Source organism: Kwoniella dejecticola, chromosome 5, assembly GCF_000512565.2.
Source record: "Kwoniella dejecticola CBS 10117 chromosome 5, complete sequence".
Classification (NCBI taxonomy): Eukaryota; Fungi; Basidiomycota; class Tremellomycetes; order Tremellales; family Cryptococcaceae; genus Kwoniella; species Kwoniella dejecticola.
This window is the reverse complement of record NC_089305.1, coordinates 1,847,871-1,862,985: the sequence shown is the minus strand read 5'-3', so window position 1 is coordinate 1,862,985 and position 15,115 is coordinate 1,847,871. Positions and strand designations below refer to the sequence as shown.

Sequence of the window (15,115 nt, the reverse complement as noted above, 5' to 3'; positions counted from 1 at the left end):
TCTCAATACTTCCTTGTTGTCCAGCCACTGTTCGGGCTGTCTACGTACAGTAGACCAAATCAACAACGACCTCAGAAACCGACCGTGCTCGAATAGATACTCAAGACGCTTGATACCGTGCGGAAGGTGCCAGGTCCATCGGTATTGCAGTCTGGCAAGTTATCTTCGCATATCACCACAAAATCGGTTAAAAGACTGAACGGATGTAATCTTATTGCAGAAATGTTATGCCAATTCCGCTGAAATGCACTACCACGAATGTCGACGACTCACGGAAAATCCCCTTTGGACACCCAGCACCCTCCCTCGATTGATTGCCAAAGTATTGCTTACCATCAAAGCGGACAGGAGGACAGGACGGACTGTAAGTGATACTGCCTTGCAAGATATTTCAGTCAGCAATCAAGCAAAGCTGACACAGTAATGACTATCTTCATAGCTTGATGACCTGATGCCATCCTATTCGAGTAAGCTCCGGTCATAACGCACCCAAACACTTGAGAACGCCACTCACATGGTGAACAGCCTCTAGTACATTGCCATTATCCTTTGACGAGATTGCTCTCGCTCAAGATGTCTTTCGTCTGCTCGGAACATACGAGAAGATCGACAAAGACCGCGATCGGTATACACTCGACTTGGTTGATTATGGTATGTGGGAGGAAGAGGACTTCTTCATTCTGGTTCGCAAGGTAAGTTGATTTCCAGACCCACTTCATAATGCGAATCTGAAAGACTGTGTATCGAATGGCAGATTCTATCATGCACTGTAACTCTATATGATGCGTCTGCGAATCCTGTGGGAGTCGGAGTATCACCCGGTCTATCGAGAATACGCCACTCTTGTAAGCCGAATTGTCAGGTGATCTTCCCGCTCAGTCCGGTGGGCAAGAATGCTATGAGGCTGGTAGCGACAAGTTCGATTCAGCCCGGAGAAGAGGTGAGCCAGTCTAAGCTATCAGAGGATGCGTTATCTTGACTAAACCTGATATAACGTTGGTAGATCACGTTATCTTATGTCGATTTATGCTTGCCGATACACCTCCGTCACGAAGCTCTGGAAGTATTCGCTTTCGATCACAGCACTTGTTCCACCTGTTCGAACATCCCTGTCGATCCTCGCTGGACGGCTCTTCATGCGAGTTGCCTGAAGGGAGGCCATATACCGCTATCGAGTCGTCAAAGGTCGGTCGAAGTGAAAGACGGTCGACTCGTCGAATACGAAACCTGTTTAAAATGCTTGAAAAGGGTTTCTATCCGACGGCTGATTCGCACTTATGACCATTTCACGGAGAATGCCAAGACTATATGGGACAAAGAGAGGGGTGGCGTGCTTGCACACTCACTTCGTCCAACCGAATCATGTGAGTCAAATCGAATGATGTAACAGATTGAGCTGATACATGAGATCATCTCTTCTACAGCGATCACAAAGGAAATCAGAACGTTGAAGTCGCTTATCACCACGATCCTGGAGACTCACCCCGCCGAGACTTATCCTATACCTCATCTTCAAGTACGCCTAGGCCGCTTATGCCGGATGTTACCCATGAATATGGACAGACTACTGGACGCGCTCGGGCAGTTCAAAGAGGCGTATCAATCCATCCACCGGCTAAACGACGAAATACCAAATCCTACAACTTGTCAATTGGGCATCGAGCTATCGGGTATATATCTCGACATGGTGAAGATGTTCAAGACCGATTATCAGGACACACTGCGTGTGCCTGTCGACGAGCATCACTGTGAGGAAGATGAGTCAGATGAACCTCCGTGTGACGATGAGCCCTCCAGTGACGAGCAAGTCGAGAACTTGATCCAGGTTCTTGGGGATGATCCCGATACCGATCCAAATCAAAATGGCAAAACCCCTCCTCTTGGAACAGAGCCCCCAAATGGTCCAGTCCGGGAACAGTGGCCTCCAGATGATGAAGAGGATGTTGATGACGAGCTCGAAGAATTTAGAGAGTTTGTCGATAGTTGGGTCTTTGAGTTCGAAAATACTCATATGCATCAGGAAGATCGTCAACATGAATCAACGGGCCGATTGGACAACATCGTGGAAAATCAAGATGTGGTTAAAAAATACTTAACGGAAGGATGCAAGGACAGCGGTACAATGCTCAAGCAGGGCCATAGTCATCCCATGAAGCCCATGAAGCCGGGAAACGGGAACGGAATCGCATCTCGACCATTGCGTGGCAATCGGTTGATAACGGCGAAGCCGGGCGAATGCACAAGGGATCAATGGATGGAGGATAACCATAAGCGTGTTCTTTCGTTCTCGAGACAAGGCAGAATATGGATCGAGCGATCAAGAGGCCACCTGAAAGCGCTGGGGTACGAAGATGATCATCCGAGTTTCCGGCTTTTGGAGTCTAGGGAAAGGGAAGTTGACGAATTGGAAATTTGGTTCGAATACGAAGTATGATGTGCTTGTGGCTTGTGATCCGATGTAGCCGCGTCAATCAGATTGTACGCTGGGTCCTCCAAGGCTAATAGTGGACGATACTGTACCTGTCCCCGTAATTATGGCTCATGCTTAATCGCATCTTGGTAACTTTGGACGATTCAGTCCAGATTGATGTATCCCGTAGTTGCCTGCGTCGGAAAGCTTGTGATGGGAGTTCCCCACGGGGTAACGTCTCAAATCGTTCGAAGATGGAGGAGGTGTTCAAAGAAGAGGACAAAGAGACTTTGACTGTTCTATCGACTTGCATAATCGCATTGCACATCATCGAATCAAGCTTGGATCCAGTATAAGCTAAGGTGGCTTCTTTCTGCGCTGATCGGTAGTCAAAGATGTTCAAGAAACCGCTTTCGCACCAATCGAACGCAACGCCCCTTCGATCATCCGCGAGACGTCAATTGTTAAATGCGATATTCGAGCAATATCCTTCGTTGTTAGGGAAAAAGCAAAACGAGACCCCGGTGAACCCTACTACGACACATCAACCGAGTGGGGCGGGATCCGAGAATATCGAGACTACTGATGAGAAAGTGACGTCGACTTCGGCGCCAGGTCAAGAGAGCGAGGGGTTGTCAGAGAAAGAACTGGGTAAATTGATATTACCTGATGGAGTCAGGATATCGAATTTTGAGACTTCTGCTGAGGTCCAAGGTGTACGTATTGTCTTCTTCTCCTCACTATGTCCCCGCCGGCCTCCTCCATCCACCTCCCTGCGGACTTTTGTATCTGAATTCATGAACGGATATACTCAATTGACGATGATCAAGTAGACTTTCTGGCTCTCCCCGGACGGTGATCCACTATGGATGACTTTCGGGCGAAATTCCAAAGAATACATTCCTACTTGTGAGTCATTTTCCCTTTACCATCTTTTTGGCATATATCTACAGCGAATAAAAAAGCAAACACAGTGATTTTGTGTCAACTCAGACATACTCAGTCTGATCATCTTTGGCTGACTCGGTCCAACAGTATCCCTCCTCTCACAGCCTTTACCTAACCCTCCACTGCCCATATTACAGCTACACAACCCACTCCCTCCGCCAATACTGACCGGCGCACCACTATTCATACCTGCCGTCCGGAACCTGTCTACTCCATGGCTTATACCGGACATACAAGAGGGTCAATTGGTCGCTTTCGTCTCTTCCGCTTCTAACGGCACGGCGAATGTGCAATACATTGGGGTCGGTCGGGTAGTCGCTAAGGGCGGTATGAGGAGTGCGTTGGAACGACGTATAGATAATTTACGGAATGAGGGCGGAGAGAAAGAGGAAGGGAAGTTTGCGGATATCTTATGTATAATTGATGATCAGTGAGTTGAACTCCATCATCAGCATCAATCCCTTTGTTTGTCCTTGGTTTGCAAATACCTTGGAAGAGGATCAGAGTGATGAAAGAGTATACGAACTGATAGAATGGTATACGCTTAGCCTGTGGGAGATGGGTAATAAACCCCCATTAACACCTTTCGAACTTCCCATCCCGCCAAAAGCACTTGCTCCGCCTCCATCTTCGAATCAAGCTGGTCCTTCCTCATCCCCGCGCTCATCATCATCGTCCTCTTCTCCAACAGCCAGGATGAACACTCTGAACATCGACGACGATCGAGACGAAGTCAAGCCCAACTCCGAGAGTGCTTCTGACTCGACATCTGCAATATCCTCCGCACCGCTGACCTCATCGGAAATATCGACTCTTCTATCGATCTCATTACTCCAAGCTCTCACCACACTACAACCTTCTTTGTTTCCGCTTCCCGCATCGTTGCTGTATTCCGCACACGTACTGCCTAATCGACCGGCATATATCCCGAAGGACAAGAGGGACGAAGTTGTGATAGCGAAGAGCGAGTGGAAAAAGCTTACCAAATGGATGAAAGAGGTCAGCAAGGAGGGTTTGTTAAAGATTAAGGAAAGTAAAGGAGAAGTCATCGTGCAGAGGTGAGTTGACGTGCTCGCACCATCGCCTACGGTATAGTGATATTTTGATGTTTCGATTGGATGAGAATGCGAGCTGATGGAGGCAACTTGACCATGATTGACAGTTTCGATCCTCAACATCCGTCTTTGCAGAACCACAATGAGTTCACGACTGTATCCCAGGAAGAAGCTAAGGCAGCAAAGAAGGCTGCTCGGGAGTCGCAATCTGCCCCTGCGTCTACCGCACAGAATGGAACGTTGAGCGCGGCTAAATCAGCTGGTACTGGTGTACCTGCCTCGGCAAAGGGTAAAGAGAAAGATCTCTTGGTAATTGAGGAATTATGGAAGCCTACTGGAGCGGCTAGCTCTTTTTGGGAAGCTGCTGGAGTGGAGTAAGTGGTCATCTCATTATCATCACTCCAGTTGCTTCATCGCCGCCCAATAATGGCGATCCCAGTCATGGTGTTACCGTACTAATGAAACGGAGTCAACCATTGATGCTGTCTTGAACGGGGTGCAGTAAATCCGCCTTACACCCTCCGTCAGAAATGAAAGTCGCCCTAGATTCATATCTCGCCAAAAACAACCTTGTTCTTCCGAATGATCATCGATACATCTTGCTAGACGACGAGCTGGGTAGGGCAGTGGGACTGAAGAAGCCTGAGCCGGGACAGAAGATGGCTAGGGACGAAATTATGAAGAAATTGAAGAGTGGTGTTAGTTGGAATGTCAGTCTAGGAGGAGTCATCAAGTGAGTTGAGTTCGGGTGACTTTCACAGTATATCATCCATCATCATCTTGCCCCCTCACCTCATTGACATGTAAAGATCCGGCAAAACTCGAGACGTGACCGGATAGTGGTGTTGAAGGGGCTGAGGACTCAGATGACTGACGCCTAAAATTGGTTTTCGTAGGAAAGGAACTCTTCAGCCTATCACGATGTCAGTGAAAACTCGCCAAGGACGAAAGACAGTAACCCACGTTTGGGGATTAGAGACCTTCGATATTGATATTGATGCTTTTGCTGAGGAATTGCGGAAGAAATGTGCCGGGAGTGCTTCGGGTGAGTGCGAGCTCTGTTGTTGCAAGCGTCAACCGGAACCCGAAAGGGGGAAGGGGGTGGGGGAGGAGGGGGTGTGTGTGGGGGGGGACGGGGAGGGATTGGGCATTTCGAGTACGAGTGCCGGCCATGGTCATCTTCGTTGTTTCTGCGAATGATAGCTGACTATGATTATGGGCTTTCGATCTATTGATTCCAGTCGGCTTATTACCTGGTTCATCGCCCAAGCTGAACCTACAAGAAATCCAAGTCCAAGGATCGCAAGTGAAGTTGATAACCGAGAGTCTGGCAAATAAGGGGATACCAAAGAAATGGATCAAGGAAGCTGAAGATTCGAAGAAGAAGAAGTAAAACCTCGACTTGTTATGAACGCGAGCATCTATCTACACTGTATTGCATTGTACTGCTTCGCACTGCACTGCACTGCACTGTGTGCTCGATCAGGCTATGCCCTGTGTTTTGCAGAAAGGACATGTCGGATGTGGGATGTTGGGTTCTGTATGTATGGACATTGCGGCAGCTTTTCAATGGACACGGCAGCGTCAATCTTGTTTTTTGAATACGGGCAATTTAATTAATGAAAAGCCTCGCCGTATCATGCATCACATCGCAGACGGCAATGTCTCGTGATATCAAGATACGAGCATCAGTCAAACGCCTGACACACCTATCTGCCAAGTGACGGATTTCTCTACGTGGATTTCACAAACACAAGCCAGCTTAATACTGTACCTACGAATCACTTATAACACATCCGTCTCTGCTTTCGTATCGGTTTTACCACTCTTCTTCTTGAGCCCTGCAAACCAACTCGCAATGACACCTTTCCCTTTCCCTTTCCCTTTCCCCTTGGTCTTACGTTCCTTCTGACCTCTTACCGCTTTATTCTTGTCCGCTAGAGGCAATGACGACGAAGCTGACTTTCGATTGAGATCCGTATATCTATTTATACTTGACTGGTCAAGTGTTCGTATTCGCCCTTCTTCATTCTGCATCCCCGCCATTTCCTCCGTTCCGATATGCGATTGACTATTCGGAGGATCAGTGCCATCTCCATGTTCTTCGGCTTCGCCTTCGGGATCATCTAAATCCGTCCAAATATCTCTTTCCTCTCCATCCTGTCGTTTCGGTGATTGTCCATCTTGTTTTTGCGATTGTTTCTCTAACTTCTTCACCTCTCTGGCTGCTTTGACAGCTTGACTCGCTTTGTTACGTTCGTTCGAATTGGAGAAGAACGAAGCTAGTCCTACCCAGATACTCAGGCCGTGCATCCCGGTCGAATGGGAAGAATCTAATCTATCAGCCATCAAAGCCAATTGACGTGCTTCGGACTGCGAGTAGACGAGACAAGAGGAAAATTTCAGCTTCGGTATCCATAAGCTCCAAAATGGCGCCACGTCTGAAAGTATTTTTGGACAGAAAACGTGAAATATCAATCTGTGAGACAAAGGGCCAACTCACAAAGTCCCGCCTGGAAACGATCGCACTAGGCGGTGGAGATTCCCCATTCAGAGCCCATGTCCAACTTTCACTCCAATCGATCTGATCATCTTTATCCATACCAGAGACCTTATCCTTGGTGTCGTCACCCTTTTCTGCGGAGGTGATCACCGTACTCTCATTGTCATCTATTCCTTGCTTTGATTGCTGCTTCTCGCTGTCATTTAGAAGTCTCTTCCGCTCTATATTATGAATCCATTGATGTCCGATCTTGCCGCCTTCCTTCTGAGCAATCTTCAAATTCTTCTCTCTTCTTCGCTTGACTCCCTTGGCAGCTCGATGATATTTCTTATCCCACAAAGCCTGTCCGTTTATATACCTCATCGCCGGCCCTTCTTTGATCGTGCCTACTTCATCAAGGGGCATTTGCATCGCCTGTAATTCCTCAGCAGGTTCAAGAGGTCGCAATTCGCCTATAGTCGATACTCTCTCGCGGATCATGTGGTTCGTGAAGGGCTATGTGATCAGCGCGAATCAGTCCCGATAATCGACTTTGTAATTTCACCTTCAGTGCACAGAACACGAAGGATAGCGCTTGGCTGATTAGATTGTATACTGTGGACTTCACTCACGTTGTCGCCCGAGTATATGCCAGCCCAGCCAGCTTCTCCCTCTTTCGCCTTCCAATCGTTCGTGTACTGCTCGCCATCCTCGAATCTAGGCCCGGAATCATCTCCACTAGGCTGACTATTGCCTCGATGTTTGGGCTTCCCGGCATCGATGTGGGAGCCGCTACCATTCCGCGGGTCAGGCGAAGGCGGTAAGATGGACTCCTTCCTCTGCCTATCTCTTTCGGTCGATCCGACGGAGGAATTGTAAGAGGATGCAAAGGATACATTCCTACTTGGAGTCTTAAGATTGAGTTGATCTCGCGAGTCCTCATGTTGCGGCGTGTTGGCCTCGGGTAAGGTCAAATCTGCTTCGTCGGTCAACGGTGCGGTAATGACTTTGTCCAGCTGATCGCCTAAACCAAGATCCAATATTGGGGGTTTCTTGCTGGACATAGTGGACTGTTTAGGCGATAATGCAGCAGGAGTGTCAGTCAAAACACCCTCTATGATCTTTTGATCATTTGTGATTGGCGTGGAGGGCACGCCTGCGGAATTGTCCGTAGATAACGAATGCAATGTGCCGCGATTTGAGGGATTTGAAGTCGATCCTCTAGGTGTCCCATCTTTCGAGCCTTTAGGTGTGGCCGGGAACGATCTGGAGATATATCGAGATCCAGGTGCTGAGGGAGTGACGTATCTTGCGAAAGATGCTATCGCTCTGAAAGCTCCTCGTGACGGTCGGGTCATCGACAACAAAGGCAAGTCGTGACATACGCCTGCGATCGGTCGTACGTATTTGCGCTTGTCAGCAGTGATATCTTGATTATGAAAGCAGATCTTTGGACTCACCGTCATAGACTTGTAAATGGACGTTAGTCGAACTATGTTTCTCCTCGATACCATGTAAAGAGGGCAGTAGCGCTTTCACGTCGTCCCGAATAGGGTACGCATCAGGGTTGGCAGCTTTGTGTGCACTATCTCCACCGCGATCAATCAGCTCATCATTCACGTAGATTCTGGATTCTGGAGCTTACAGGAAGATGATCTCATCTCGTAAGACTTCCTTATCTCCACACATAACAAACAGAGGTGGAAGACCCCCAAGATAGCCCAGGACAGGAGATACCCATGGATGACATAGCTGCGCGTTGGTAGCATACAGCTGGATCTGGGTATCAATCAGGATCTCTTCGGACTTCACGGTCAGTTTCAGCGGTATATCACATTGAGCCAAAGTGTTTGCACCAGTAGCGTGAGCTGTACTTGCTTGTGATTTTGGTGATAATTTTGAGAAGAGTTGTGCAGGATTCGCTCGCGAAGGATTGCCGGAAGGTTCATTTCGAGGTTCAGGATGTTGATTTTCCGATTTATCAGCTAAAGGGTGCAAGTCTTCCTCATCCTGCTCGTTGGATTTCTCTAGTCCACCGGATGGATCTGAGGTTTTGAGCTTGTCAGGTACAGTAGTAGGTCTGCCGATCGTTGAGATACTTTGTTCTTCGAGAGTCGTCTTCTCGAGCTCTTTGTGCAGTTCCGCGGCTTTGTGGGGGTGATGATGTAGTTTATTGACTGCTTCTCTGACTCGCGTTCTTAGCGTACTTTGCACTTCCTCGGTCAGAGTTGGTGGAGGAGGTGGCCAAAGCGAAGACGGTTTCTGCGATAGGTCGCGATCAGTTAGCGATGACATCGCGACAGATTTTGACCTCTCAGATAGCTGACTCACATGTATGAATCCATATGGCGGAACGATGTCCTAAACCCGGGTGTTTAGTCTCGAGACACTTCGATTTGCTCGTAGACTTACCGTAGCAGTATTCTGGAGGATACTTGGGAAACTATGAGTCAAGTCGGACCACTTTAACAAATCTGTCAGCTCAGAGAATCGTACCCCAACTTCTCGATAGCTTACTGGGCTGATCAGCACTGCTCCTGCAGGTAGTTCTAGTCCAGGTGTATCCCTCAAGATCTGAAGCAAGGCTAAACAAAGCCCTCCTCCAGCACTATCTCCAGCTAATATGATGCTTTTGGGATCCACAGGGCGGTGTTGTGAGCCCGGAGGAGGGTTGGTGAGGTATATGTACGCTGCTAGGCAGTCTTGAATCGCACATGGAAATGGGTATTGTGGCGTTTCTGTCGAAAAATCACGGTTTATTTATGTTAGGCGACTGCCTGAGTGACCAGTCCAGACAAGATGATCTTACTTCTGTAGTTCACGGCAAAGCACCTTCCATGCATCTTTCGAGCGTATCGCCAAATCGTGTATCGATGGGTATTGATGGACCCCCAATAATAGCTAAGCATCTCAATTAGTGAGTCGGTCCACCAACGATAATTCAGATATGGGCGGCTTACGCTCCTCCATGTACTGTCGAATAGTCATAGTCAGCTACTACGATCCACACAAGGATGGTGATTTATGTGACTCACTGTATAGCATACACCGCAGCCTGTCCATCTCTGGTCGAACTACATCACAGATCAGTCCCACATCAACAACTAATCATTTATATCGGGATATGCAACAAATTGGTGCTAGTCGGTGCACCTACATTCTCCATCATCATCTTCTGTCTCGCCATCTTTTTCCCTTCGTTCCCTCTCTCTCCTCTCTTCCTCGACTGCACCCCTCCAGTCCTTCTTCATGACTATCCATTCGCCTTCGACCCCTTGTCCAGCTCTGACCTGCCACCACTTTGTACCGCCCGCTATCTTGTACGCCATCTCCTCCCCGCCAAATCCATCAATCATGTACATCGCAGCGTCATTGAGGGATGTTCGAGGGATCGTTACTCGGTGTACACCCACCCAAGGTGGAGAGGGGGTCCGCACCTGTCCGAATCGCTGCAGAGCTGCAACGGGGTATCTGACGGACCGCATCAGCTCAAAGTATGCCCGAAGTCTATGCTTGAAACATTGAAGATGAAGATTGATGCTCACTTTGTTGCGATTTCCAGAAAGGTCTGTCGTACCGAGACCAGGAGCAAGTCAGTCACACAGCGCTATGAATGGAATGAAGGACATAGTATGACGCTCACCTTCATCAGCACGAAGGCTATAGTGAGAGCAGTCGTCAGCTGGAGACAGGAATGTCACTTTTCCAGCTAAGACTCACCCTCATCATACATCAAATCTTCTCTCGCTTTGCCCTTATCAGCGGACGGTCTGGGACCTATGAAGTGCTTGAACAGCGTTTCGAGCACCAATGGCCCCGCTGAATTAACCATTTCGACGTATCAGCCTGAGTAGGTAATCATTGAACAACATCTGAAGTGAGAGAACTGGTCGCATGCATATCAAGATAGACTCACCGGCAGCAAGGGCCTGTGGGGTCAAGAGATCTGGCATTTCGAGTCTGGTCGATGATGTAGGTCAGGTCCTGATAAGAGGCGCGAGCGTTTCACAATGCGTCAACGTATTCGCTTTAAGGCATTGCGATCGGATTTACTGTCTCATACGAGTTGTTGCAGGTATTCCAGCGTCGATTTCGCACTTTGTCGAGAAGATTTTGGCCCCCAGTTTGTGGATATGCTTAGGTATGACTTATGACATGAACCTTGAATGTCAGTTTGACATATGTAGGGAGACGTCTTCCTATCTTCCTGCAGTGAACCAAACAAACGTTGGAGTCACCGCTTTCCGCCGGAGCTATCTCGTCTAATCTGATTCCGTCTTCGTGCTCCGGTGATCGCCGTCTTGGAGCTCGCTATGACATCGCTGACGAAGTACCAGTAAAGTACTCCATCTTAACGACTCTGAAGTATACTTGCCAGAAGCAATAAACCAGCCAAACCAAAAGACAGCAAAATGTCAACTTCGCCTTACCAGCTAGCATTTGCCCTTCACGGCCACGCAGCTGACGTGCGAAATCTGTGCTCCCCTTCGCCCGATATTCCTTTGCTATTATCGGCAAGTAGGGACGGATCAGCCATCGTATGGGGTCCATCGAGTAAATCGAAAGAATGGGATGTCAAGCTCAGAGTGGAAGGTCCGGAGAAGAGGTTCGTTAGTTGCGTAGGCTTGACACGGTGGAATGGTCAAGGTGAGTGAGCGACCGACGATAGCCGCTCAAGCTTCCGCTGCTACATGGTCTGATTGATTGTTCGGTGTTCAGCTTTCCTTTTGCTCGGATCTCAGTCTGGGATATTATCTTCCTACACCCTCCCTTCGCCTGATAGTCCGCCTCCTGCAGATGATGCGCCTCTGGAAGAGCCGTATCATACCTTGGTGGAACATCGTCAGAATTTGTGTTGTCTCGATACGAGTAAAGGCGGATTGATAGCTACAGGAAGTTGGGATAAGTGAGTGCTTTATCTCAAAGAACATACAAAATCACATCCTCGCAAAGCGCGGTACTTAGCTCATTTTGTTTCCTGTAGGACTGTGATAGTGTGGAAGGATTTCAAGAAGGCTCTGGCAATAGAAGGGCACGAACAAGCGATTTGGGCGGTGAAATTTGTAGGTGAAGATAGATTATTGACAGGTAAGTGTTTTGTTCTTGTCAGTCTAGGTAATCCCACAGCTGATGAAACATCCCAGCATCTGCCGATAAGCAGATAATTCTACACTCGCTCGACGTCTCATCCGGCAGGTCGACACCCCTGCAAACGTATACTGGTCACACCGAACCGGTAAGAGGATTAAGCTTGAAACCCGATGGGACAGGTTTCTGGTCATGCGCAAATGATGGGTGAGCTTCTTCCCCCCTCTTGCGAGAAATTGACATATTGCTAACATTTTTCGATCATCAGAAATATCAACATTTACTCCTTCGACCGACCTGCTCCTATCAGAACCTTGGCAGGGCACACATCTTTCGTGTACTCGATCAGCGCTTTCCCTGATGGTTCGGGCGCTATAAGTACAGGAGAAGATGGCACATTACGTGTGTGGTCGGGTAAGTGGACCCGCCCATGTGGTCTCTCCAAATTCTCTGTCTCTCACCCGCTATCCAGGAATGACTTCGCCTGGTGTTCTCTTCTGCGAGTCCTGCTGACTTCAAGTGCACTGGACCAGAGACGGAACTCGTACAAACGATTCCGCATACCTCGAACTCTCTTTGGTCATGTGCCATCGTGCCTTCCGGCCTTGCTTCACCTTACATAGCTTCGTCATCGTCCGATTCGAATATACGGTTCTTCACCAAGGAGGAACGGTTGACGGCCAGCGCCGAGGAACGGGCTGAATGGGATAAAGAAGTCAGCGGAAGACAACTGGACAAGTGAGTAGACCTGTTGACGGCTCAGCTCAACGAGATGCTAACACATCTACTGGAAGATCCCAAGTCGGTGACGTGAAACAATCTGACTTACCAGGTATCGAAGCCCTCGGTCGAGAGGGTAAGCTACTAACGCGCCCATTTCTGGCAGCCAGATAGCTGACACCTACACCACAGGCAAGAAGGACGGACAAGTGCTCATGATCAAGAACAACGGAGTCGTGGAAGCCTATCAGGTGAGCTATCTGACTACCGGCGGCCTGTCGTTCAAACAGCTGACAACGGCGTGTTAGTGGTCACAACCGTCATCCACGTGGCAGCAGATCGGGCAAGTCGTCGATGCCATTGGACAAGGTAGAAAACAGCTGTACGAGGGGCAAGAGTACGATTACGTCTTTGACGTGGATGTCAGCGAGGGGATGCCTCCCCTCAAGTTACCATACAACGTTTCAGGTATGTTCAATATTCCGTAGCGAGCTGTCGTCTTCGTAGCTGACGAAAGCACTGCTCTGTCGTAGAAAATCCATGGATCGCTGCACAGAAATTCTTAAACAAATACGAACTGCCATCCTCGTACTGCGAACAAGTCGTGGAATTCATACAGAAGAACACAAACGGTGTGACCCTAGGCCAAGGTGGTGGTGGCAATGAATATGTGGACCCATTCACTGGTGGATCCAGGTACACCGGAGCGACTTCTGCGAATGCTGGACCAAGCTATGGCGGAGGTGATCCGTATACTGGTGCGTTCTCATCGTGTCCTTCTTCTGCCTTTGCACCACTGCGCTGCTCGATTGCGTCGTGGTGAAGGGTGACAGTGCTGATGGGCGATTTGTGACAGGTTCTGGAGCATATTCATCAACGCCCGCTCCACCTGCGCAACGACCAAACGGGATCTTACCTGTGAAAACCTACTTGTCATTCAAGCAGATGAATGTCAATGCGGCAAAAGGAAAAATCACCCAGCTGAACGACGAGATCAAGTCGTCGAACGTGAGCTATCCTGACCCTACCAGACGTTTGAAAGCTGACCTAATAATCATTCTCAGCCTGAACTGGCAATCACAGACGAAGAAGAGAAGACCCTCAATGAGATATACGCATTACTATCCTCACCTGCAGTTTCATTGCCTAGTCCAGAGACGAAAGATTCGAAAGAGCGATACGACCCTGCTGTTTTCTTGGGATTAGTCAGCAAGTGGCCTGAAGACAAACGATTCCCTCGTAAGACCTCTCCAGTCCCTTTCTGTCTTATTCTGAAACATTCGCCTTTCAGAGGAATTGGCGTTACTGATTTCTGCCGCGTCTTGCGCTGCGTGATGTAGTGATCGATCTCGCCCGATGTCTTGCAGCCATCTCACCGCTGTTCGGATCCACCCCTTCCGTTCCGCAAGTATTGATAGAAGCTTGTGGTTTGAATACACCTTGGCAATCTAGTAAAAGCAGAGAAACCAATACTCTGCTGTCATTACGAGGTCTAGCCAACTTGTTCTCCACTGCCAATGGCAGGTCAACTATATCCAATTCGGAGAATGCCCAGAGTGTGCTGGGTGTATTGAGCGGGTTTGAATGGGCCGACTGGGGGAATAGGAAGGTTGTGGTATCTACTATCGCACTCAAGTGAGTAAATTCTCATCGTATCTCATCAGTGGCGGACTCGTGAACAAAGATGGGTAAAACCGGCCACATGGGGCAGAAAAGGAACATAAAGGTCTCGAAGCTGACCTGGTTGTTCTGCATTGCACTTGGTAGTTACTCCATCGTAGCTCTTTCGTCTGGTTTCCCATTCAGAGTCGCTGGTGATCTCTTGAACCTCATCGTCAAAGTAAGTTCAGCTAGTCCTATCGTCTTGTATTCGAACGAGAACAAGAGTTTGCAACGCGATTGTACAAAAGAGGAGAGCTGACCTGTCTTGATCCTCGTTCGACTTGATAGATCCTGCAAAATGAGAAGGACGACGTGGAGACTATTTACAGAGCTTCAGTGGCATTGGGTAATCTTGTGCGTCTACTTTCACTTTCACTTTCACTTTCATTCTTTGTTTTCATCTTGGGCATCGGCCTCGTTATCGTGATGAATCTGAAAGTGGAGTCTTTGTAAGTAAAAAGAAAGATCAGGCTAATCAACGATGATCCATGTACAGCTCGTCTCGCCCCTGGCTGGGAATCTACAAGTTGGTCTAATACAAGAAGCGAAGACCAGTATCATTTCTTTCGCATCTGCGAAAGGGGAGAAGAGGTTGAAAGATCTGGCCAAGGAGATTGAGGGTCTGGGGGTTTGAGGCTATGATTCGAACTTTGATTCAGTTTAGTCTAGCATTTACGTCGAAAAATGAACAATGAGCGTACGATCGAGAAACGAGCGAGGAGTCGCGTTGGGCGTCGACCAGTGATGAAC

At 48.5% G+C, this 15,115-nt stretch overlaps 4 protein-coding genes across 4 annotated transcripts; 3 read left to right on the top strand and 1 right to left on the bottom strand.

Moving 5' to 3' along the window:
• Window positions 1-244: 244 nt before the first annotated feature.
• Window positions 245-2,434, top strand: I303_104793 (uncharacterized protein; the record flags this gene model as incomplete). The annotated part of the gene is made up of 6 exons (XM_018407535.1): window positions 245-364; window positions 440-467; window positions 526-692; window positions 755-940; window positions 1,004-1,364; window positions 1,425-2,434. The coding sequence occupies 6 exons, from the start codon at window positions 245-247 to the stop codon at window positions 2,432-2,434; spliced, it is 1,872 nt and encodes a 623-aa protein (XP_018262746.1).
• A 371-nt stretch (window positions 2,435-2,805) lies between these two features.
• On the top strand, window positions 2,806-5,806 carry I303_104792 (uncharacterized protein; the record flags this gene model as incomplete). The annotated part of the gene is made up of 8 exons (XM_065969038.1): window positions 2,806-3,126; window positions 3,244-3,319; window positions 3,446-3,788; window positions 3,907-4,416; window positions 4,521-4,787; window positions 4,916-5,146; window positions 5,310-5,458; window positions 5,655-5,806. 8 exons carry the CDS (start codon window positions 2,806-2,808, stop codon window positions 5,804-5,806), a joined length of 2,049 nt encoding a protein of 682 aa, XP_065825110.1.
• A 392-nt stretch (window positions 5,807-6,198) lies between these two features.
• Window positions 6,199-10,848, bottom strand: I303_104791 (uncharacterized protein; the record flags this gene model as incomplete). Its single annotated transcript, XM_018407537.2, has 16 exons — window positions 6,199-6,786; window positions 6,917-7,411; window positions 7,528-8,282; window positions 8,356-8,480; window positions 8,541-9,157; window positions 9,227-9,256; window positions 9,308-9,358; window positions 9,413-9,633; window positions 9,705-9,796; window positions 9,856-9,868; window positions 9,931-9,969; window positions 10,053-10,366; window positions 10,441-10,463; window positions 10,539-10,555; window positions 10,616-10,714; window positions 10,812-10,848. The coding sequence occupies 16 exons, from the start codon at window positions 10,846-10,848 to the stop codon at window positions 6,199-6,201; spliced, it is 3,516 nt and encodes a 1,171-aa protein (XP_018262748.2).
• A 459-nt stretch (window positions 10,849-11,307) lies between these two features.
• On the top strand, window positions 11,308-14,999 carry I303_104790 (uncharacterized protein; the record flags this gene model as incomplete). Its single annotated transcript, XM_065969037.1, has 16 exons — window positions 11,308-11,542; window positions 11,615-11,801; window positions 11,880-11,983; window positions 12,040-12,190; window positions 12,252-12,397; window positions 12,517-12,721; window positions 12,778-12,839; window positions 12,896-12,954; window positions 13,012-13,171; window positions 13,237-13,461; window positions 13,560-13,711; window positions 13,768-13,942; window positions 14,044-14,338; window positions 14,471-14,543; window positions 14,654-14,719; window positions 14,862-14,999. The coding sequence occupies 16 exons, from the start codon at window positions 11,308-11,310 to the stop codon at window positions 14,997-14,999; spliced, it is 2,433 nt and encodes an 810-aa protein (XP_065825109.1).
• Window positions 15,000-15,115: the final 116 nt, after the last annotated feature.